We start from the raw sequence: 25080 nt of genomic DNA on the forward strand, positions 1-25080 counted from the left end.
TTGGGAACACGCCATGCGGTGGCTAGTTCCGGTTTTTTACAACATCAGGGCTCTACTTAGTGCTTTTCTTAGGACAATTACACACACATAAATGTGTCTTATTTGTGTTGGTATACCATAACGTTTTGCAAAACAGCTATTTTATTGTTTCGGATGGTAGTTTCCGTTTCGATGTAGGTCGGCTGTCCGGATCCCACTGGAACTACAACTCCCATCAACCCTTTCACTGTGATTTCAGGTACACCGCCATCGATGATTGGCTCTAAATTATTTCATCCAACGAATGAGCGTGGAGGATACTGCAGCGCGAGAATGACCTTTATTAAAGTGTTTTGAGCACCGTTGGCCGTGGTGGCCGTTGTCATTAATGTCCGCCTGTCCCGGTACGAGAGGGAGATATTATTTTGTTCAAACTGGTGGGGATAAAGAAGGCCGGTCGAGATGGGAGGCAACGGCAGCACGAATCGGAAAGTGTCTTTCGGAATGGACGAAGACGAGAAGGTCACTGTAATTGAAGGAGTGAAGGTGCATTTATTATTATTACACGGTGGAACTCAAGTATATCGAAGCTGATCGGATACAATGACGCCCCAAAGTAAAGGTGCTTAGCTAGCGAGCTGCTGTTCAGGCCATGTCAGAGGTAACCGAGGGGTTGACGGGTCCCGTATTACCCCTGAATGACCCCCTTCCTCTGCCCCCCTTCCCCTTATTTTGAGGTTCACAGTATTGTGACCCTCACAATACAACAGTATTGTGATCGGTTACTCTCAACAGCGACATTAGCCTGAAGCTAACCAGCTAATAACGCACTCACACATGCGGTTCCACTTCACTACATTCTCACAGTCATATAATTTGGTTCTTTTCTGTGTCATCTAGGTCCTAGATGCTTAATAAAGTTGGTTGTGAATTAAAGATACATTGCATTTCATGTATAGGTCCTTTTGCTATATACACAAGGGTGGAAAGTGCATGTGTAGACATTTCCTAATTCCCACATTTTCCTTCAGCTCTCAGCAGATGTGCTAAGGAGAATGAGAGAATCTGAGCAGGCTGACAACACCAAGTCACCGTCATCAGTGTCTGATAACCAGAAGGATCCATCGAGTAAGCTCCAGGCTGTCGTACAGAGATCTTTGTGGGACAGCCATTGTGCAAAAGTTGTTTTTCCATTGTAGCTAAAAAAAACCCAACCTCACAGCGAGCATGAAAGACAACCGTCTATTTACTGTTAGACTGTGAAACGCATTGACTAATAGTGTTGATGTTTACATCTTTGTTCTTCAGGTGCAAAACCAACGGGACCCTCATCGACCGAAATACAGGAAGAAATCCGCAAGAAGTGAGTGCCCATCATATGGAGGTCTGTTCTTACGTGAATGTAATGCTAGCACTTTGCTGCCCTTGATTTGTGATTAGGATCGGAACAAAGTACCATTTGACTGTTTCTTTAGAGGCCAACTTCAACTTAGTGCCTAAGAAAAAGGACTGAGTGTTTGATCCTAGCATGCATTTTGCATGTATTTTTCTCTATGTTTGCTATGTTGCCGGGCCAGTGAGCTAATATTGTGCCGTGCTCTGTAGTGAAAGTAACAGGCAGTAAAATGTTCTACAAATGTGAAGCGTTTATGAACAACATACAAGCTGTCAACATGCTGTCCTGATTTACTCGTAGGGCCAACAGAAATGTTGACATGCTGCTGGAACGCTCGTATACCGGTACTTTCCCTGGCTTCAGTCTATTTACGAGTCGGCATGTTCAACATTGCTTACCCGCTGCAGTCAAATGAATCTCCTAGTTGATGTTTATGAGAGTAATTTATGAGAAATGTGAGGTAATATTAGCATTTGTTTAGGAATTTTCCCACCCAAGAATCATGGTGATTTTGCTGGTTTATAATAGAGAGAGATAAGAACTGAGATGAGACAAGCCAAACACTGAATGTCCAGAGAGGGATATCCAGCCTCGGAAACAGTTCACATGGAAATGATTATGCAGTTATTATCTATTCATGACCGCTAATGGAGGTTAGAGTGAAGTGAGAGGTCCAAGGTTAAAACAGGTCTTATCTTGTGTTTAGTTTTGAGCGTCAACAGTCCCTGGTGCAGGAGCAGTTGGCAAAGTTGGCCCAGCGGGAGAGAGAGTCGGCAGCAGCCAAAGGCCTGGACGAGCTGACCCCCGCCTTCATTACTGAGAAGCAGAAGGCCTACAGAGAGCAGGAAAACGCCAAAATGTTGGTGAGAGACGGGATTTCATTTACATCCAGATCACACAAGGAGTGGAGGGCAGGAACATCAAATGAGGGGCAAATATCCTGTATTTAATTAGTCATTAACGCTGAGTTGTAACCCACTTGTTTATTGATCAGCGGTAATCATTTCTGTCTCTTTTTCAGTCTTTGTTTTTCAGTTATATGCTCTTGCTTTTTATAAACTCTTTCAGGCTCATTTCTCTCTCTGTCCCCTTCATTGATCCATCCTGGACTGTCTGCTTTGATTTGCCAGTCAGGTCTAATCGGTATTGATCGAAGCTGCTGGATTAACTGACACTAGTGACTTAATGATGCTTCATTAAAAAGCAAAAGTTACATCTTTCTTCTCTGCTCTGACTGAGCACCTTTTGACCCTGTGAGGGGGGACGAGGACCTGATTCTTGGGTATGGATAACAATTTAGTCAGAACTGTTAAGGCTGGGAATGAAATTTAACAGCCAGGAGTCTGAACTTGTCTGAAAATCCATAGTTTTGATAGTCCCAGGTCATGCTGGTTAATTCTACTCCATCAGGCTTTTATGCTCATCAATAAAGCACAATAAGGCTTATTTATGATATTGACTCTGCATCATCTGATAAGAGATTGCTCCATTGATTGTTAATCTCCGAGGTGTCGGGCCTGTGAGCCACGAGTGTTTGGATTTCCAGTTTCTCTTCATGGGTGACGCACCAAAACTACTGTTACTCCCTCGTGCACGAGCTCAGAAGGAAAAGCCTGAGGTGCCTGAATGGCAGTGACGTGGTCACTGTTCTTTTTTAAGCTTCCACCCTTATGAGCTTTACTTTAGTCTTTGCATTTTTCAGCCATTTATTCCCCGGCTGAAACAACTGGATGCTTTAAAAATCATCACCTGCTGTCTTCATCAATTCAACATTATTTTAAACACGCACTGCTCTAATGCCAGCATCCGAGACCACTACCATCTAGACCCCCTCCCAGTCTGTTTTATTTGCCCCTTATTTTCCTGGTGGAGGTTGAGGGAGGTCTGTGGAGGAAACACCTGTCAGAGATCTCTGTGACTCCCCACAATGCCTCGGGCTGCTTGTCAGAACCACTAACATTAGCCATTTATTCCTGCCTCTGTCCCCCCCCCCCCATCAGGAGCATTTGTGTGGGCATGGCAGCACTACAGTGTGTTACACACCTGTTTATTAAAGAGGTTCAGAGCTCATTTACATGATGGCGTGTGCGTGAAAGGACTAGACAATAGCCATAAAAAGTCTCCTGAAGTGGTCCTGTGTCAGGTACCATAGAAACACCAACGGTAGTTCTGTATTTAGTATTTATTCTAAAAAAGGTGAGACGAAATGGGATTAAACCCTGTCAGTGACCACTAGGTGGCAGTGTCGGAGCATATTTGCTTCAGCAGGGGACCGACAGCAGGATGGATGTGTGTTCCGCTTAACAGTGTGTGCTCTTGGGCAACATGCTCTCCCACCATTTATTCCCCCTTCACCTTCTCTGTCTCCCCTCTTATCTTCCTCCTTTTCACCCCTTAGCTGATGTTCTCAGTGTGTGCATGCGTGTCTGTAAAAGATCACCCAGAGTGAAGCATCCGGCACTGAACGGCCAAAAGAACGATGATGAAAACCAGGGCGAATAACTCAGCATTCCGTTAAGCCAGAGCCGAGATGACAAACACAGATGACCACCCCGGCCGATGATGAAACGGGCTCGTTAATGTGTTCCTGCTGTGTGGGAGCATCAGGGAACGACTCACCACAAATGTTGTTTTGAGCTGAACATGCAAACCATGACATTTGTGCAGTCTCTGTCTTCAAGCATTGGTTTGAATGTGTAACCTCGCACACATTTGTCCCTTTTAAATGCACGCGCGATGCTAGATTGTGTGATTTCAAAGAAACCAGCCCCCGCCACACCCCCACCTTCTGAACTTGCCCGTGGATACTCCGATCTGTCATTTCACATCACTTCAGCTCCCCTCAGTGTTTGCTTTCTAAAAGCAGATGGACGCGTTGTCTGAGGTGCGCTCAGCCAATCCCAGAATAATCCCCTCATGGATATATTTTTCTCCTTCAGCGAAGAAGCGGCACGTGTCAGAAACAATAACAGTAAAACCTCTGCGTCTCGGCTGATGGCTGACACATAACCCGGACAGTAACAAAGCAAGATGGCCACATCATCCATCCACCCATCCTCCATCCATCCATCCATCCATCCATCCATCCATCCATCCATCCCCCTCCATCCATCCACCCATCCATCCATCCATCCATCCACCATCCATCCATCCCTCCCTCCATCCATCCATCCACCCATCCATCCATCCATCCATCCATCCATCCCTCCATCCACCATCCATCCATCCCTCCATCCACCCATCCACCCATCCATCCACCCATCCATCCATCCACCCATCCATCCATCCATCCACCCATCCTTCCATCCACCCATCCATCCATCCATCCATCCCTCCCTCCATCCATCCACCCCTCCATCCATCCATCCATCCATCCATCCACCCACCCACCCATCCATCCATCCCCCCTCCCTCCCTCCCTCCCTCCATCCATCCATCCATCCATCCATCCATCCATCCCCCACCCATCCATCCATCCATCCATCCATCCATCCCCCCCACCCATCCATCCTTCCATCCATCCATCCATCCACCCACCCATCCATCCATCCATCCTTCCACCCATCCATCCATCCATCCACCCACCCACCCATCCATCCATCCTCCATCCATCCATCCACCCCCCACCCATCCATCCATCCATCCCTCCATCCATCCATCCTCCTTCCACCCACCCATCCATCCATCCATCCATCCCTCCCTCCCTCCCTGCCTCCTTCCATCCATCCATCCTTCCATCCACCCACCCACCCATCCATCCATCCATCCATCCATCCATCCATCCCTCCCTCCCTCCCTCCCTCCCTCCCTCCTCCTTCCATCCATCCTTCCATCCATCCATCCATCCATCCATCCATCCCTCCCTCCCTCCCTCCCTGCCTCCTTCCATCCATCCTTCCATCCATCCATCCATCCATCCCTCCCTCCCTCCCTCCCTCCCTGCCTCCTTCCATCCACCCATCCATCCATCCATCCATCCATCCACCCATCCATCCATCCATCCATCCATCCATCCATCCATCCATCCTGTCAGCACAGAGCTTAGCTGTCGTACTTCCTTCCTATTTTATATCCTCTCAGAACAGCAATGGAGTTTTCCTCCTCAATATGTAGTTAACAGTTATGTCAGTTATGGAAGCATGAGAACAGGGAGAAGAGCGAGACGCCTGGAAAAAGGACAGAGGAGCCGAAAGGCGGAGAGAAGAGATGTGCTGCACGGTGCCGTAATGGATTCAGATGTCTGCCTCTGACAGCCAGCAAGCTGGATAACTAGCACCACTAGTTGGTGGAAGATGACAGACGGCTCCAAGGCAGAGAAAGAGTGCGAATACAATAAATATTGATTAAAAACGGGAAAGGGAAGGAAGCGCCGAGTGAGAGGGGTTTATGCTGAGACTGAGCAGGTTGACGTCCCAGGGATGCTCTCTGGCGAGGAAACGCTGCTGCAGCACACAGATAAAAACTCCCAAACTCTTCCTGCGTGTTTGCACATGCTAAACCACTTGTTATCAGCGGGCATAATCACAGACTTGACATCTTTTCCGCACGCCATAGCAGCTACGGCCTCAGCACGCGCTCGCGCGCCATCACGGGAACGCACACGCGCTCATTGGCCGACTGGAGTGGCGGTAATTGCTGACGAGCGGAGCCTTTACTGGCTGAGGAGATTCTGATCGCAGGCTGGCGGTAAGGGAGGAAATCTTCAAAGGAGAGATTTTGTATGGAGGAGTGGAATAGCCTTCCCAGCAGGGAGCGGTATTAGCGCCACAACACATCTGGATTGGACCGGTTTGGAGGGAAAGTAATGTGTTCCAGATGCTGGTTCAAACGTGAGGGTGTAGGCAATTTGTACTGGAGTACTAAAAGTTTGGCTCTGAGGGGGTTTGGGATTTTAGGTGAATCTTAATTAAGAATCCATTTTCTCGTCCTCTTGGTAGCATCTTAATCCATTTAAAAGCACATTTATCACAGTCAGAAAATAAGGACGCGCGGCGCCGATTTGATGTGCGCTAATGTGGCGAATGTAATCCCTGCCAAAGATTGTTTCGCGTTAACTCGCTGCAGACATTTAACCGCCACCGTTTCCTTCCATGTGGAATCACCGTGTGTCCATCATGCACAGGTGACGCCGTCATGGATGTAGAGGGTCATCAGTCTTAGCCAGAGGTTTCTGGTGTGTTTTGGTGTGTTAATAAGCTTCTAACAGCAGAGCAGAAAGCTGGAAATCTCTCTCTCCTCTCTCTCTCTCTCTCTCTCCTGTTCCAGCCTTTTAGCTCTAAACAAAGAGAAAACACACTGTAGTGCTTTCAACACCCTCAAACTTTGTTGTGCAGCATTTGCCTTTGTGACAGGGTGCGGGTGCATGAGGGAACTCTTTCCTGGGCGTGAGTGTGGGAGGAAACCAGGGCAATAACCTGTCGTTGCTGAACTCAAGAACGTGCTACCGTGAGGTGACTGTGCTAATGAAGGCAGCACCCCGAGTCACCAGTGTTTTATAGACACGTCAACATGCTGTAATGTTCTGTTTTAGCATCCGCACCCAAACAGGAGTGGTGGTGCGGTCATTACCTGAAGCATGTGTAATTACCACATGATGAATCTGCCTCCCAGATTGCAGCCCTAAATTAGACTGTGGAGATCTGTGAGCTGGAGTTGTCTCCTCTCTGTCTGTATGCTTGGTTTTTTAACTCCTCTCCCTCCCTCTCTCTCTCCTCCCTCCCTCTCTCTCTCTCTCCCTCCCTCTCTCTCTCTCCTGCTCCCCCCCTCTCTCTCTCCCTCCCTCTCTCTCTCCCCCTCTCTCTCCCCTCTCTCTCTCCTCTCCTGCTCCCCCCCTCTCTCTCTCCCTCCCTCTCTCTCTCCTGCTCCCCCCCTCTCGCCCCCCTCTCTCTCTCTCCCTCCCTCTCTCCTCTCTCCTCTTCCTCCCCCCTCTTTCTCCCTCCCACTCTCTCCCCCCTTTTTCCCCCTCTCTCTCCCTCTCTCCCTCCTCCCTCTCTCTCCTTCTCCCCCTCTCCTTCCCCCCTCTCTCCCTCCTCTCTCCTCTCTCTCTCCCTCCCCCCTCTCTCCCCCTCTTCTCTCCCCCTCCCCTCTCTCTCCCCCTCTCCCTCCCTCCCTCTCTCTCTTCCTTCTCCCCCTCTCCTTCCCCCTCTCCTCTCCCTCCCTCTCTCCTTCTCCCCCCCCTCTCTCTCCCCCTCTCTCCCTCCCTCCTCCCCCCTCTCTCTCTCCCCCCTCTCTCTCCCTCCCTCCCTCCCTCCCTAACCTCCCTCTCTCTCTCCTTCTCCCTCCTCCCTCCCTCTCTCTCTCCCTCTCTCTCCCCTCCCTCTCTCCCTCCTCTCTCCCTCCCTCTCTCTCTCCTTCTCCCCCCTCTCTCTCTCCCTCTCTCCCCTCCCTCTCTCTCTCTCTCTCCTCTCTCTCCCTCCTCTCTCTCTCTCCCTCCTCTCTCTCTCCCTCTCTCCCCTCCCTCTCTCCTCTCTCTCCTCCCCCCTCTCTCCCCTCCCTCCCTCTCTCTCTCTCTCCCTCTCTCTCCCCCTCTCCCTCCCTCCCTCTCCCTCCCTCCCTCTCTCTCTCGCCTTCCCCCCCTCTCTCCCCCTCTTCTCTCCCCCTCTCTCTCTCTCCTTCTCCCCCTCTCTCCTCCTCCCTCTCTCCCTCCCTCTCTCTCTCCCCTCCCTCTCTCTCCCTCCCTCCCTGTCCCTCTCTCTCTCGCCTTCCCCCCCTCTCTCTCTCTCTCCCCCTCTCCCTCCCTCCCTCTCTCCTTCTCCCCCCCCTCTCTCTCCTGCTCCCTCCCTCCCTCTCTCCTCTCTCCTCTCTCTCTCCCTCCTCTCTCTCTCCTCTCTCTCCCCCCTCTCTCTCCCCTCTCTCCCCCTCCCCCCCTCTCTCTCTCTCCCTCCCTCCCTCCCTCTCTCTCCTCCCTCTCTCTCTCTCTCCTCTCCCTCTCTCTCCCCCTCCTCCCCCCTCTCTCTCCTCTCTCTCTCTCTCCTCCCTCCCTCTCTCCTCTCCCTCCCTCCCTCTCTCCTCTCCCCCCCTCTCTCTCCCTCCTCCCTCCCTCTCTCTCTCTCCTGCCCCCCCTCTCTCTCTCCTCCCCCCTCTCTCTCCCACCCACTCTCTCACAGTCACAAATGAAGCTTTTACATAATTGATTTCCCAAAAACAATTTCAAACTGCATTATGGTTGCTTTTTGGTGTTGGAGGTCAAAAGTTCTCATTGTCCTGTCACATCTGTCTTTCACGCACGTGCCCCCGTGCACGCTCACTGACCATCGACGTCCCAGTCCTGAATCCAACATAAAATGTTGCAAAAAAGAATCAAGCGCAACGACATCAATTTAGTTTCAATTTAGTTTTGCCTGGTGGCTGGTTGCAGTAGTTTGTATTTGATTACCGAGTTTGTCTGATTACTTGATAAATATAGAAGAAGAAGCAACACCTTTTACTTATCCTTCACCGGCCTGTTGCTATGGTAATCCCCGCTGTGACCCAGCGCCAGTATGACAGTGTAACTGGTGATCAGCCGCGTAATGTAGACTGAACAGTTTGATGTGCCAGCAAGACGGCGAAGTTTAATTATGTCCTGACACGAAACTCCGAGCATTTTGCAGAACCGTGATAATGGAGGGCGCCCCCGCTAACCTGTGACACTAACTTTCCATCCCAATTATCACTTACTATTCACCAGCGTCAAACGTCCAACACCTTATAGGATCTGTTACTAAATTAGAATGGATTTGATGGATGGTGTAATATTCTAGTAGTAGGGTTGTGGGGCCAGAGTTCTCCCTGGGGGGGGGGGGGGGGGTCCACACAGGTGCGTGCCAGGACACCATCATGTCCACCGTGACCTCTCTGAGGACAGGCTGTCTGTCCCGGAGTTGATTAAAGTGGCTCACAAACCTTCCACAGAACATCAACTGTGGTTCACCCTGTGTGAAGAAGCAGTGTGAAGTGAAGCTCCACTGTCCAGTTCCTGGTGGACCCCCCCCCCCCACTGTGGTGCACAGGGCCTGGCAGGGAGTCCACCTCCTAAGAGAAGCTGCAGAGGGTGATAAAGTCAGTCCGGGCGACAATCGTCTGGCGTACCTGGATCGCCGCCTCTCGTTGCCTCTCCAGAACGAGGAAGATCATCCGCGACTACCTGCAGCCGACCGACACCACCTGCTGCACTCAGGATGGAGATAAAGGAGACGCAGACAGAAGAAGAGTGTCTGTGGGACGCCACACTCCACGCCCACATCTTTAATTTAAAGTGTTTTTCTGGCCCAGATGTTGCCTTCTTTGAATTCCTTTAAGCACCTTCAGCTGCAGCACACTCGGTTGTCACCATGTCTTTTTACAGTCTTTTTATTCTACCTGTTTTTTTCATCTTTGGCTTGAGCTCCTGCTTTCTTCACACCCCGTCTATCTGTCACACTAACCCTCGTGCTTTTTCTCCTCCTTAGCCAACAGATTTGGATGCCTGGGTAAGCAGCGCTGCCACTGCTGGTCTCTCCTTTTTTTTAAATAAAAAAAAGAACCTCAATTCATTCCTCTTTTCTCTTTCACACCCTTTCTCTCTGTCTCTCGTCGCCATTCAGATGTCATGTTTCCATTGTGCATTAAAGCAGGGCTCTGATTGTGCCGCAATGACTATTCTACACAAAAACACTTTTAGAGGTATTCGACTAGAAAATTACACATCATCTGGGCTGCTAGCAGAGGTGATTTCGCATGCACGCGCGTACGCACACACGTGCACGGAGCCCTTAAGCATCAAACATCCTCTGTTGAAAGAATAAGTGGAGTGAGCGTGGCACAGGGATTTGCAGGTGGAGTCTTTGGGGATTCATGTGCCTATTAAATGCAGATTAGATTAGATTAGATTAGATTACAATACATGTAATTCCTGTCTCGCTTTCTACATGACGATTTGTCTGCATACCTGTGTTCAGCAAAGGGTATATGCAGATTGTAGTGGTAGATGGGCTGCTCTGTCATTACCTGTACATCTGTATATAGCAGTTTCTTATTGAGCTATATACGTATACGCTGTATGCGTTACTGTTACCAAAGGTCATTACAGCATCCCGGTATTTTTTTCAGTAATTGCCATGTGCACATGTCAAAAGGAGGATTTGACGTAAGGTTGAAATTTTAACTTAAAATGGTCAGCGGTGTCCTTAAAAAAACAAAAAACTGTTTTTTTCCGTAATGCCGACGCCATTAATCCTCCTGGTTTACCACAACACACGTGTGTCAGCTGCCCCGTGACGCCCGCCGCTAACTGGTACCACGTCTATGTGTGACTCTCTTTACACCTCTGCTGCGTGCATGCGTTCATTCCAAACGTGGTAACTTCTTTTGTGTTTCTGTGCCATGTCTCCCTCTGCTTGCATGCTGCTATGACCATGGCTCAAACTTTCACCTCGTCTCAATGCCAGCATCACCCTGTCAGCCCCTACAGCTTTTTGCCACCTCACTTTGTTTGTAAGTTGCGCTATTGTGGAATACAGTCATTTACTACATGCATAAACCTCGGTTTTATTACAGATTTTCTATGTAATGAATTAATTATCTTTCTCTAAAATAAGGTGATGTGAGATGTTTCATTTAATGTTCCAGCTATCTGTTCATAATGTGGCTTTTTTAGCTCTTTTCAATACATTCAAGTTCATCAAAGACATGTTTTGCTCTTGTTCAGATCACATTTATATTTTTAGCTTTAAGTCTTCCCTTTTCCTCCGAACTCGAGCTATTGCCACCTACCTACGCAGGTCACATTAATGCAGTACATTATCACATCTCAGTAATAAGCCTCCTTTTAAAATAATTCTTTACTTTACTCCTCTTTCTCTGTCTTTCCTCAGGCCAGGCAGTTGGAGAGTAAAGAGAAGGAGCTGGCGAGTATCTCCGGCTTCTACAAAGAACAGCTAGAAATACTGGAGAAAAAAGTAAGAACTATTTTCCACATGATCAGATCATGATGTTTCTTCAATGGTGTCAAAATGTTTGCACTGAATGAAGCCACATATACAACAAACGCTGTCATTGTTTAGGCAGAATGTTTTATTCTGTGACGAAGGTTTGGAGTGATATCTCACTCTGTCCTCGGAAAATAAAGTTCTTGTGACACCAGACAGCCTGTTGGGTCTGGAAATGTCAGGCCTCCGTGTTGTCATGGTGCTTAAATGTAATCAATGAAAGTGTTCCTTCTTGTTGATGGAGCAGCACTTCTTCTCCTTCTTCTGGTTTGTTTTGTCTTTGCTCGATGCGTCCTTTCTGCCATCCGAGTGGTCTTCTCAGAAAAAAGGAAAATGGTTAAGTATAGGTGCTTTTAAGAAATTATGACCTGTGTTCCTTCTACCTGCAGACTAATGGATTGTTGATATTTGGCTCTGTAAAAGCCCGAAGCTGAGCGGCTTGTTAAAAGCTGGATTTATGAGTAATGTACAAAAAATCAGGCAAGAACTTCAGTGAAGGACATGTTTGAACCAATGGAGGAGATAGAAGAGAGTGAGGTAACGAAAGGAAAACCCAGGGTCCCATTGATGTAAAAATGATTAAAAATATCACAGGGCTTTGAATCAAGTTAGCACAGTAAGCACTTTTACGTTTATTAGATTAAATTTCCGGCAGTATAATAAGAAACGGTACACACTGGACCCTTAAAAGAGGCTATACGAGCACTGAAAGCTGAACACAAACACTCTTTCTCCTATGTCTCTGTCCATCACACCCACATCTTCTCCCTTCTCTTTACACTTCCCCTTTACCTCTCTTTACATTCCCCTCTCCGTCTGGCAGCACCCATCAGGCATGCAGGGACCTTATCTGGTCCCCAGCACTCACCTCCTTTAGGCCCCAGAGAAAACCTTTTACATAGGCAAGTTAAAGGCGCGCCATGCAGCGGGCAGCGTGTGCTGCAACGGTTGAAGGAAGAGGCTGATTGGCAGAAGAGCGGAGGATGCTCTATCTTTCTCCACTCGCCACTGCAGCCGCTTTTCCATCACCCCCCCCCTCACTTGCCCATGGCTGACCTGCATGTGGATGAGGAAGAGAGGAGGAAGGGGACTGAGAGCAAGAGATAAAGAGGCTATATGGACTGTGCATTAAATTGACACTGTACCCTGAGCGGACGTCCATTTCCCTCCTTCATTTTTCAATCTCGTCTTCCATTCTTCCTCTCCTTTACCATTTTCTCCCTTCCACTCATCCTGTCCCTGTAAAATATCCCAGTTGAGCCCAGATGAATAACTGCTGAGATTTGGCATTGTGATTGATGAGATCACGCACGTACAGTAAACCGACGTGTGTGTTTCTGAAGACAGCTCGATTCGCCATTAGTCAAATATTAAAGCTGCCTGGGCTGAATAGGAGATTTATTATAAGAACGCGTGGAAGGAGTCGTGCTCATTGAGCAGTGCTGCTGTTTGGACGTGTTAATGATCTGAGGCAGATATTTAAGCCGAAGGTAAGAGCAAGCAGATTAGGAGGAGAATCCGGTGATAATTGGTGTGTGATCTCCTCTTGAATCAACATTTTACTCTGCTTTAGCAGCGCTCTCTTCTAATAGTATAATAATTCTGTGTATGAGGGAGACTGTGTGTCTGAGTGTGTGTGTATGTGGTTAATTATGTGTAGAAAAACACACAGAAGCACTCTCCTGTGTCCGGTTTGTGGTTGTTGCCCATTACTGAGGCGACTGGGTGTTCCGTGTTTACACATAGCATGTGTAACATCACCCAGTTTGAACCTCCACTCCTTCCAAAACATACCAGCACAGTTTCTTCTGCTCTTTCAGCATCCTTTCATCTGTTTCATTGACTTATGAACCATCCCCCATCTCCTCTGACGGTACAGGTGAAGCGTATCTCTGTTCTTCTGGCAACATACCCCGTGACTTTGTAAACAACTCTCAGTTTAAAATTCACCTCTTTTAATCCCCCTTGAAAAATTAATCCCCCCTCGTCCAGGCGGGGAGCCTAAGACAACCCCCTCCCGTGCAATCCTGACATTAGCCCGTCTCGATCCACCGTGGCTGGAGGGTGTTTAAGTGGAAATGCATGCAGGGATCATCTGAACACTCACATTCTCCAAAACACCACAGATTTTGTCACACACCTGCATGTATGCGATCCCATACTCGCTCAGCACATGTCCTCCCGCACTAATCCTCTCCAGAAACCCCCAAACCTCGCTTTTCCCACACTGGGAGTTATCATCCTCACTCTCCCCCCCTCTGCACGCCGGGCTTTTGTCCCTGTTGGTGCAAATGAGGAAGAGGCGAGGAGCTTAGAAGGTGTGCGCAACAGTGATAGTGCTGCCACTTGTCTGGAGTCATGAGAGCTGGGACTGTTGCCTCAGTCTACCTACAACAAGGTGGCAAATACACAGCCTTGTGGTCCTCCTACGTTTTCAGTGGGTTTGCTCAACCTTCTAGAGCACGAGGACAGCAAACTCTGTCAAACTTGTGTTCTCCTCACCATTGCCTTGCTAGCATGTTCTCTTAGCAATCCATTTTATGGTCTTTGAAATGTTGTATTTAGCCTAAAGCCTTGCTGCGTTACTCGTTTCTAGCTGTGAATTGTCAAAATCAGACGTGTAGGACGCTCCGCCATGCATGGCCCAAGGGCACAGGCAGCGGACGGTCCCGCTCCCCAGCTGCCACTCCAGTTCTTTAAGCACCTCTAACGCCTTTACAGCGAACAACTTAAGGAGCTGAGAAGAGATCAAACGGCGTGTTCTCAGGAGAATTTAAGTTCTTTAATTTAATCTGATGAATCACTTCATTCAGATGTGGGATTTTCTTTTCAAGGGTTTCATAATCTGAGGTATCCATGGGTTTAAATCCCTGTTGGTCTTTATTTTTTTTTATTTAAATATCTCCACCTCGACACTAGAATTCCCACAAGTCCCAGTCCTCCCCCCGTGCCCGCCGAGCCCTCAACCTTAGGGTAAAATCCAAGTCCCTGTCATTTACTCATGGCTTTATCCTCGCCACCGCGTTAGCGTTACTTTAACATTATAACCAGCCTTTAATAAATGTGCAGAGACTGGACCAGTGGGCAGATTCTAAAACTGGGGAATATCAGGTTGGAGTAAAAGATGCCCGTGACGTTGCTTGAGACTCTTCCAGCAACAAATATTCAGATGAAGCACGTCTGTGGATCAGCCATAATGAGATATGAAAATGACCGGGGGGCACTGGAGGAGCAGAGTTAGCGATCGGTGAGGTATTTGATGCCATCTCTTTCCTCGCTCAGTCACTTCAATTATTTCCCTCTCACATCAGCCCATCTTTTGGGAATATACGGAATAATTAAGTAAAAGCATGAGCGGCGCAGTTATTGGTTTAAAATGGTAATTACTGTGAGTGAAGACGTGCGAGAGGCTCGCTGACGTGCGAGTCGAAGCAAATATATGATTTTGAGGCCTGCAGAGGCGTCGCCGTGGGGATCTCGGACATCCTCGCGGCACCACGCCCCTCTGTGAGCAGCTCTGACCTGTGACCTCACCTCCACTTCAGTAAGGACCTTGATCCTAACTTGATTTCATCTTCCTTTTTCATTTTCTGCCTCTAGAACTTTGACAACTTCAAGCAGACTGTTGACCAGTACAACCAGGCAGCTACTCAAGCAGAGACTCGCATCCGGTAAAGATTTCAACACCTTCGTCACCGTGGTTAAATTGTTATCACAGCATCCATTTCTAAATGATCTCCAGTCTGATGTTTTAGTCCCAAATCTTGCCTGGGATTACTGCAGATCAGATGAAAGGTGACTCATTAATTCAGTTTTATTTTTAACTGTTGTTCTCACCTCTTTATTCTTCATCAACACATCCTTTCCCTCTACCTTGCTGAGCAGGTGTATTAAAATGTGAAACACTTCCACAACAATACCTGAAACAGTCAGAGCAGGAGCCATTTACTGCCTGTTCCCTCTGCTGCCAGCAGCAATAATCCAAATTCCATCCACCTCGGCGGCAATAAACAGGACAGTTGGATACATCCTAAATTGTGCTGGTATTTATTAACAATAACCTAAATTAATCAAGATAATAAACCTTTCCCTTCTGGAAACTGAACATGGACTTGTGGGCTACTTATTTTTCATGCCCATGACCAGTTGTAGATTTTTTTAATGGAGGCTTTTGAGGTGAAGATCAGCATAAAATCATAAAAGTAAAGACTCAGATCAGCTTTTTATCACTTTGTTAAACTCATTGTGTTTCTTACTTACCATGGTGAGGGCGATTGGGTTAATCTGGATAACAGAAGGCTCTAAAAGTAAATCTCAGTTGATTTTTAAGAATCTGCAGCGCACTTCTATTAGCACACAGCAGGACAAATTCTTCACAACGGGCAGAAAAGAGCAAAAATGGATTGCTTGGATATATTTCTAGGTTTTAAGCACCTGAGACACTGGAATCATCTCCACACAGAAACAGTCCGTTTAATGTTCTTCCCATTTGAACAGTTTTGTGCGTGTGTGCCAACAGTGGAAACACAATCAGCCAATCAGATCACAGATGTGCAGCCCACGGGAGCCAGCACGCCCCCTACCGGCAGTGGGAGTAACTACACCGTCCTCACTTCCGGAGTACAGTCATGTAGGGCTGTGTTGCTTTTGAAGGAGTCAGAACGTTTGCCTGAATATGATCTTGATCTTTTGCAGCGCAGCAACAGTTTTTAACTTACTGCATTGTGAAGAATCCCAAGTATGTGAAATCAACCAGAGACTCTGAGTGTCCATTCCAAATGATAAAGTTGCTGTAGTCTCATCCGTGGGGCGGGCAGTCATCCCTCGCCACGTGACCGGACTCACAATTCAATGACTGTCAGCTGCACTAATTTTGAGCTGTCTTCCAGCCAACCAAATGCCAATATAGCAAAAGGCTAAGTAAAAATTGTGATGGTTGCCACGGGCAACTATTTGTACATGCAGGGAGCGTCGCTGTTTACCATTTAATTCCTAACTGTCACATTCACTCCCTGTCTGTCTGTCTTTCGCTCAGGTTGCATTCACTTCTCTTTTCATGAATATTCCCTCAGCAAGTGATTTATTTAATCTTGTCGTTTCACCCTCTGCTGCACGCACGCATACACACCAGACACACACACACACACACACACCACAAACACACACACACAGAGCACAATACACACACCGGCACAGAGAAATTTCCTTTGAGCGGAGTTTATCTCATCCACACACATTTGCAGTGCATTTAAAAGGCACAGGTCACACACACACACACACACACACACAATAATTCAGTACATTTGTCCACTAAAGCAGCCCCCCTTAGCTTCTGTTTAGGTCCAACGCCAGTTTGTGCGTGTGTGCACGTGCAGCAGCTGTATCAGCATCGTTTGTCACATTCTTACAGTTAAGTTTTGTTTGTGATCCAACATGGGCAGTTGTGTTTTGAAAGTCAGCGTTTCAGAACAAAAACCAGTCACCTTAGTTGGCATCTGGGCTTGTTGTTACAACAACCTCCTGGTCGCCGCCGCGAGGCAACAGGTGGAACTCGGCAGCAACCAGGCAGGACTAAAGCTATGTTGTGTTTTGCTGTAGATCAGGACAATACAAAAAAAACAACTCGCGCTATCTTGCCTATTTTATTTGTTTATTGCCGTATTCTGTTTTGTGACTATACTGTTTATTTGCTGTTTTGCTCTGTTGGAGTCTAATCTGTTCTCATTTGCTTTAGTCTGTTGCTCTTTTCTATCAAGCTCTGTTTTTATCAGCTGCTGGTAAACTGGATATGAGAGCTTGTACAGGATGCAGCACTGTGAATAACAAGCTGCATCTTTGAGTGTGTATGTGTATGTGTGTCCTTTATATATTTCAATCCTTCCTGTCGCTGCAGAAGGTAATTTAGTACAAGCAACAAAGCACTCGAGGATTACCCTCATGTCGGATTAGCATTCACTAGCTGCATTTGCCGGAGTGTGTGTGTGTTTTCCTTTGTTTGTTCCTTTGTGTTGTGTAAAACGATTGTTGGTCTTTGTCTACACACCTGTACTGTTTGTGAAATAAGATAAAAAAAGGGAAAAAAGTTTGACTTTGACTCCAGAGAAACTCTCTACATGTATTATTCATCTCTTTCCCTGGGCTTCACACTGTAGCATGTGAAACTTTTCAAACGCAGCCGAGACACTTTCTCACACCCGGGAGGTTTAATAAGATCATGTTAATTAAAATAAGCTTGAACCGATGTTCCCATGGTTGCAGCGACTCACACTAGCCACCTGATATTGAACATATGTTCAAAATGATCAGTCAAGTTGCATTTGTGCACCTGTGTTTGGGATTTGAATGAATTATTAAAGAGCGGTGTGCATCCCTGAACCCGCTGCTGGCACCGAAGGGCCACAGTGCTTCACCGCTCTCACGGTGCTCAGAAATGAAGCTAAAATGCTTTGAGCTCATTTGCACCTCCTCTCTGTCCTCCACAGAACGTGCAACACCGCGTCGGTCTGCACGGAGCTGCAGTCTAAGGTGCTCCAGTGCTACAGAGAGAACCCTCAGCAGACCCTGCACTGTTCCAGCCTGGCCAAGCAGTACATGGCCTGCGTCCAGCGAGCCAAGGTGAGCAGTGAGCAGACCCGTCCTCTACCGGGCGCCTAAATGTTCAGGCCCAAACCTCCTAGATGCTACTTTATTGAAGATAAATCCGGCCCAGTTTTTCACTGTCAAAAGTTAGCAGGAGTCTTAAACCGCTTGTTTCTTTTTTCTCTCGTAAATATCAGTATTGAAGCAGATTGGCCTCTTGTCTGACTCCTTGTAATCACTCAGTGACGGTGAAAAGCAGCCTCCAACGTTACTTCTACTTGATTGTGTTTAAGTAACAAACTCAGCGTGACCGCGTCCTGGATGATGGAGGCTTTAATTTGCCTCCGGTTTTTAAAGATGACAGGGAGATGGCAGCTAATGAATCCCAACCTGGAAGGAGCTTCAGAACAACAAAAAGGGGAAGAGACAAATGCTTCTTCTACACATCCTTGACTGACTTAAAGACTTAAATAATGACGAGGTAGCTGGGTTTATGTATAAATCACATCAGGTATTTTGGAACTTGGTGATGGGAAGATTACACCGTTATTAGTGTATTAAAATCAGTTTTGGCATTCAGCTCTTTTAAATGCACTCTGCTTTCTGTCGATGCTTTCCCAAATACCCCTCAGACCCTGTGCTTATCTACAAAGTGCTGATTTCACCCAATTTTTCCATCAAAAACAGTAATGAATGGGGCAATTTGCACATTATTATCATGACAAAATACACCGATATTGCTCCTGGGAAGACAAAAGGCAGCAAACAACAATCGGAGAATCTGGCAGTTTAAACGGTCGATAAAAGCGACGCAAAGGCTCACAATAAAAGCAGTCAGTCCTTTTAAAGATGGTTCAAAAGATCCATTTGCCACTTTGTTGTTTTGGAGAATTGAGTGGTATAAATTCAGAGTAAAGGAAAGCTGTTTTTCTAGTTTGTTTGGTTTGGGCTTCTCTTTAAAAAAAGAAAATTCTAATTCAGTTTCCATCTGGCATATTTATGACGAGAGCGTTTTGACGTGTGAGTGACAGTCAGAAGAATGCAGGCGAGCGAGCCGCGGAGAGGAGCAGACAGATGGAAAAGGAACTGCAGGCTGCTTCCAAGGGACTGCAGTGGAATTCCTGTAAGGAGAAGCTTTCGTGAGGGAATTAGTGAGAATCTTCCTGAAACGACGCCAGTGATCGTCCTGGTTTGGGTGGTGCGCACGTGGGTTCCCCCTCTGTGATGCAACACCTCCCAGACCGACCGCACGCTATTTATTTAAGTTTTCGTTGCACCTGGTTGCAGAAGAAAGCGTCGGCAGTTCAAACGCTTTATCCCCGACTGCGCCCCTTTCTAACCTTTCCTTATCGGGATAAGCCAACCGAAATGGAATCTTGCTTTTCAAGAGTGATCCTCACTTCTCCTTTGGAGATTGTTGGATTTTCAGGTTGGCCTTTAAGATTTCTGAGGAGTGCTTCGAAATAAAATGATGTATGAATGTTCCCACGACGTTATCGTCAGATCTCTGTTTGAGATCTAATATTATATTCTGTGCATATCTGCCACTGGCTCTAATGGGAAACCCTCTTTTCTCTGCTGCTATAGGGAGATTTCTTTCTACCCTGGGCTCCAAATAATAATTTGATTTGAATGTTTAAACCCAATTCCACATCACAAACAGTATCCAAGATAAGGCGCAACCTGCGTGCGTGTTCAGAGGAGACTGACTCAGGTCTTAATTTGAGATCTATTCCCACACTCGCTCCAAGAGCCCCCTCGCGGGACCAGGTTGGGGGTCCAGGCCAAGTCCACAAAGCAAATACGGGCGGATGAGCTGGATATGCAAACGCTCGTAAACCTACAGCAAACAGGATAGAGGCCGCCGGAGAACGCGCTCGCCGCGCTGTCACGTCAGAGGCTCAGCATCGATCCCAGCTGCCAATAAAGGGCAGGAAGGACTCGGCCGTCTTCCTCAAACATCCATTTTCTACCTAAACAAACACGGCGCTGGCGCCAGACTGAACAGACAGTAGGTGGAGGAGCCTCTGTCGGTTCAGGTGTTTTTGAGGTCGTGTTCCAGGCTGTGATTGGGTGAGAGGCTGGTGGGCGTGGCCCCCGACTTTTGTCAGCTGACCAGTGGAATGCTCCTGGACCCGGTCCTTATCAGCCCCACTGCCTGTTGCTGGGCAGAAATATCAGCGATTTAATGAGCGAAGGCAGCTCTTCCTGTCCCTGTGACTTTCCAGCTTTGTGTGGGAATACCGGGAATGACGTGGCTGTTGAGTTGACGGCAGATATTCTTGCTGCTGGCAGCCTAAAAGCATGATTCTTTTGTTCTCCGTACGCGCCTGTGAGGATTTTCTACAGCAGAGCCTTTGTTATGTGTGATTAAAAAGAAAATGCTGTATTCTGCCCAAACAATCTTTGTCTGAAGCCGATACCTTAAGGTTCTCCATATTCCCACTCCTCATCTTTGCCTTTTGTTTCTTCTCCTCCTGGAAGCTGAATGTAATCAGCTTCATCTGTCTAATACGATGTTCTCTCTTCACTCCTCTCTCCACCTTGACTTCGGTGGAGTTTATCCATGCATATACCTCTGCTGTATACCTTCCTCTTTGTCATGGCGCCTGTTTGTCAATCAGTCAGAAACGAAGCGCTTATCTCTTTTCTCCGCCACTCTCCTCATCTCGACACATCTATCTCACTTTTTCTGTCTTCTGCTTGAAGTCCCCCCAACTCACTATCTACAGTGGCACAGCCTTCCATAAATGTCACTCAAAAACTTCCTTTACCTTTTGAGTGTGCGCGCACGTGCACGTGTTTCTTAAACATTCTGCCCTCTGCCATCTGTTAAAGACTGATGCTTCAGACTGTGGCCCTGCACCTCTGCTGCCATCGGTTGCTTCATTGTCATGCATATGTGTGTGTGTGTGTCTGCAGGGGTCTGTGTGTGTGTGTGTGTGTGTGTGTGTGTGTGTGTGTACCATAAATGTCAGCTCACGCAGGCCTGTGAAGCCTCGTGATTTTCGTCTCCTTGCTGGTGTGTCTTTTGATAGAATCTTACTCTCGGATCGCCATTATTGGAGGTTTAAAGTGTCCGTGTGTGAGAGTGTGTGTGTTCCATTTAATAGTCTTTACACTCTTTTTCTTCTTCCGCCTCAGATTTATTTTGTACATTAGTGTCCACTTTGATTGCATAGTTGGTGACATTCCGAGATATTTCAGTGTATTTTAAAATCCGGCTGGTAGTCAGACTTGGCCAATAAATAGTTTACTTTCTGGCTCCAGATTAGAGGTGAAAAGGTTATTTCTGTTCGGAAAAGTGAAGGAACGACAAAGCAGAGAAGGAACAGAGGAAATGTCAATCACACCGAAGAGGGGAAACATGAGAGCGAGGTCAGAAATGCCAGATTTAAAATTGTAAAGAGGAAGTCAAAACTCTGTGTGTGTGTGTGTGTGTGTGTGTGAGTGTGTGTGTGTGCGCGCACCTGCTTTGGCCTTTCTGCTCTTATCTGATAACACAGCCGCAGGTTTTGCTGCCATTTTTGCTCCGCGCCTTATTCCAGAGGGAGCTCCTGTAGATATTAATGCTCCTGTAGATATTAATGCTCCTGTAGATATTAATGCCCTGGTACGGACGCAGCAGCAGTCGTGTTTATGACCAGTAGCTGCTCTATTTGACTAACTTACTGTAACGTAGGTAAAGCCGAGGCGCGCAGATGTGAGTGTGAGTGGAAAGGCAGGCTCACATAAATCTGAATTCAAGTGGGATTCGTGCACGAAAGCCGACGGACCCGACGTGGAGCAGCTTCGGCGTTACGCCAGAAGAAATATTGACACGTCTCTGCTCGTTCCTCACAATCATACGCGCTCGCTCGCCTGATTTCTTTTCTTCGCGTCTCTTTCTTTCCCCTCCTTCCGTCACTTGTCACCATGACGTCCTTCATCTCCAAGGCGACCACCCTTCGGAGGCACAGGTCACGCAGAGATTAGTTGCTCACTCTGGTGCCTTCCCTCCATTGTTTAGCGCGCCACCCCCCATCATATCTATAGAAAGACTCCATCAGCATCCAGAAAAACGTTTGATCCGCGCCGTCACGCTCCGCTGACTGCCATCCCGGTGAGGAGGGACCAGCCTGGGGGGGGCAGGTTGGGCCAAACTGACCCACGACGGCGTGAAAGTGCCACGTGTTATCGAGCGTATTGGTCAGCGTGTGGGGTTCTACGCTCCCCTTTTCTTCTTCTCTCACTAATCAGCCGGTAAACCGCTGAGCAGTCAGCAAAACCAGTCCGGTTCAAACGGAACCGACTCCATTTCTGCTGGTCCTGCCTGGCAACCGCCGCTGCTCCAGCGCTGACGGGAGCGCCGCTAACGGTGAGCGCGGAAGACAGTTATTGATTTTCCACTCGTCTATTATTTTTTGTTTTTCCACAGAAAATGCGAGCGGGCGCGGCCGCTGCCTCGGCGCGCACGTGTAGCCGAGCGCATCCTCGGATTTGGCGCATTTGCTTATCTGTGGGGTTGCTGCATGTCTGCGTATGGCCCAACAGAACAGAACCAGGGAAGCACACACACGGCGGCTTCTGTAACGCTCGCCGCGTCCTGGCCGAGGAACAGAAGCCGTCTCTCGCCGCCTCCGCCGCTCGCTAATTGGGTGGAAACTGGCAGGTGGAGGGAGAGCCTGTCTGCATGCTCTGCGTGCTTTTCTGTGAATCAGCACATTAGATGTAATTTCTTCAGACACCTTTCGTCTTCAGCACCAGTCTGCAGTAATGAAGAGAACTTGTCGGCTCATGTTTGCTCTTTTTGCTCCAACCGAGTGTAAATAGTGCAGCATTTCAGATCCAGCCCGTAGTTTAATGTGGTTAAATGTTGGTAATAGCTAATGAAATAGGGCAAGTGAGAGGAAAGGTCTAAACTGTTGTGTGTATCTTAGCTACAATAGCCACAAAATTAGACATAAAAGTAAAGGAAAAATCAACATTTAATACAAAATGAGGCAAATAAAACAAGCAATTTCGGTTACCCTCCGGAATAGCTAAGGAGCAATTACTGTCCCGCGTCTTCATTAAAAACTCAGCTGGGTAATTAAATCTCAGGGCAGATCTTAAATATTTGGATGCCCTCTCTGCCCCTGTCTTTGAATCATCCAAGCGTGGATGGTGGCGTTCCAGATTTGGACCTGTGGAAACCTCCGACTGAAGTCGGTGTCAGAGGTGTCGGGGGTCGGCGTCGCTTCAAGAGCCGGCTCATGCACATGCATGAGGAGTAATACTGCGTCATGCTGCGCGGACCTGGCCGAACGCGCCGAACGCCCGGGCAAAAGCGAAGGTGTGCATGAACTGCTGCATCCACAGACAGTGGCACTCTCAACGTGTGTTCCTGTGCAGACACAGACACACCCCCCCCCCCCCCCCCCCCCTGTGTGAGGAACGTGAGCGGAAGTGTAAAGAAAATCCCCCGCCACAGTTACTGCTCATCTCCAATTCAACGGCACAGGCTGCGATGCCCTCAGATGCACTTGGCAAGTGAGCAGCTAACCTGCCCATCGGCGTATCTGTCTGGCAGCCAGGCGCCGAGGTAGTTAGCATGCCAACTAGCCCACCCAGTAGCTACAAGCTAATGCTCCACTAACCCCGTCTTCGCCTCTGTTCCCTCAGTCGCGTGATGAAGACACAAGAGCTGTTGTCGTCTGCAGTGTGGCGATAAATAAATGCCCTTTCATGAGGGCTGTTTCCGTTGGTCTTCGTGTTGTTGCTTAATGTAGACTGTTTAATCAAGTAAGGTCACATTTGGACGTGCAAATAGTAATAGACAACCATTTGGGATGTCCTAAGAACCGCAGCATTGGCCTAGATCACAAACAAAAAAGCATTTAGGGGAAAATAATTGGGTTTTTTTGTGTTCAGTTACTAAATAAAATCTTTAATAATGGAAAGTAGATCCACATCCCGTCTTTCATCAGGCCCTCCGGTTACAAAAGCAGCACGCACCACTTCAGTCCTGCACACCGAAAGCTCAAAATGGCTTCTTTTTACCGCAGTTCTTCCAGTTCACAGTCTTCTGCGTGAGCCTCCGCTGATGTTGTCAGTTTAGCTCCGAGAGCTGGTGCCATGGCAACCACGCAGAGTCTCACAAAGCCAGTAAAAAGCAAAGCTGTTAGATTTTAGGGTGGAGTTCAGAAATCGAATGTGAAGCGTGCATCCAGCGTGCTGCTCTCTGTGCTGTTGTGGGATCGGTAAAGCTGTAATTACCTGCACGAGTCGGCGCCAAGTCACCCATATGATGGTAATGTACAAGCCAATATTGTTTAAATTAAAGGTACCATTTTCAGATTGCACTTGTAAAAGGAAGTGATGGAAGCTGAGAAAGGAGAGAACATTCCCAGATATTCTCTGATAATACATACGTGAAGAGGCCCTATTTCCTGGCGTTTTCGGCACTCCCCTGACCCATCCCGACTTTTATGTCTTTCCTCCTGGGTTCTGTTAATGGAAATGTAAACCCGTTGATTTCCCTCCTCATTCCTTGTCTCCCTCTCTTGTTTTCCAGAGCCTGCTGACAAATCACGGCTGAGAGCGGAGAGCAGAAGAGGCGAAGGAGGAGCGTGGCTGCATCCACTTCCCGGCCCCTCTGTGCTTCTCTTATTAATCCCTCCATTTATTTATCCACCATCACCGAATAACCGTCATCCTTCTCCCGGCTCGCCGTCCTTCTTAATTTCTGAGTGTATTATCTTGACCTGTCACTCCGGAGTGCACGACCTGTTGATTTATTGTCAGGTTGCACCGGCACAACCCCGACTGTGGCTGAAATAAATCCCAGCGGTTTGGTGATGAGACTGCAGGTTGTGTGTCTGTCTCCGTGTGTGGCGGGCGCGTGTGTCTGCGCTGCGCGCTCGCTGACGAGACGCTCCGCTTGTCAAGACGCGCTAATAATACTTCCACTGTGGGGAAATGGGGTCGCGTGCACCCTTCTGACAATACGTTTGGGGCCCAGGGGCTTGATTATGCACCACGCCCGTTATTAAGAGAGGAGAAATGAAGTGGAGGAGAGGAGAGATGAACAATGTCGCGTGCGTCGTGAACCCTCGTGTGCGTGCGCCGCCGTGCAGCGGCGCCGAGCAACACCCCGGACAGGCCGCGTATTGTCCCTGCTATTTGTGTTTCCATGGTGACAGGGAGGGTTGGCGCTGG

At 47.9% G+C, this 25080-nt stretch overlaps 1 protein-coding gene across 2 annotated transcripts; it reads left to right on the forward strand.

Moving 5' to 3' along the window:
* The first annotated feature begins 293 nt into the window (after window positions 1-293).
* Window positions 294-24730, forward strand: LOC130524373 (MICOS complex subunit mic25a-like). Of its 2 annotated transcripts, XM_057030449.1 has the most exons (9): window positions 294-525; window positions 1011-1107; window positions 1288-1342; window positions 2082-2238; window positions 9805-9825; window positions 11209-11292; window positions 14923-14993; window positions 17805-17937; window positions 24437-24730. In XM_057030449.1, the coding sequence occupies exons 1-9, from the start codon at window positions 442-444 to the stop codon at window positions 24458-24460; spliced, it is 726 nt and encodes a 241-aa protein (XP_056886429.1). In that variant the 5' UTR covers window positions 294-441; the 3' UTR covers window positions 24461-24730. The 2 variants fall into 2 exon arrangements, with proteins under 2 accessions (XP_056886429.1, XP_056886430.1); XM_057030450.1 differs by lacking the exon at window positions 9805-9825.
* The last annotated feature ends 350 nt before the right edge of the window (window positions 24731-25080 follow it).

This window comes from Takifugu flavidus, chromosome 4 (genome assembly GCF_003711565.1).
Source record: "Takifugu flavidus isolate HTHZ2018 chromosome 4, ASM371156v2, whole genome shotgun sequence".
NCBI classification, from domain to species: domain Eukaryota; kingdom Metazoa; phylum Chordata; class Actinopteri; order Tetraodontiformes; family Tetraodontidae; genus Takifugu; species Takifugu flavidus.

Excerpts from the sequence above, each read along its gene's own strand:
- LOC130524373 (XM_057030449.1), top strand. The coding sequence starts at position 442 with ATGGGAGGCAACGGCAGCACGAATCGGAAAGTGTCTTTCGGAATGGAC. Across the intron at positions 526-1,010 it reads CTGTAATTGAAGGAGTGAAG|CTCTCAGCAGATGTGCTAAG; the intron begins GTGCATTTATTA and ends ATTTTCCTTCAG. Across the intron at positions 1,343-2,081 it reads CAGGAAGAAATCCGCAAGAA|TTTTGAGCGTCAACAGTCCC; the intron begins GTGAGTGCCCAT and ends TCTTGTGTTTAG.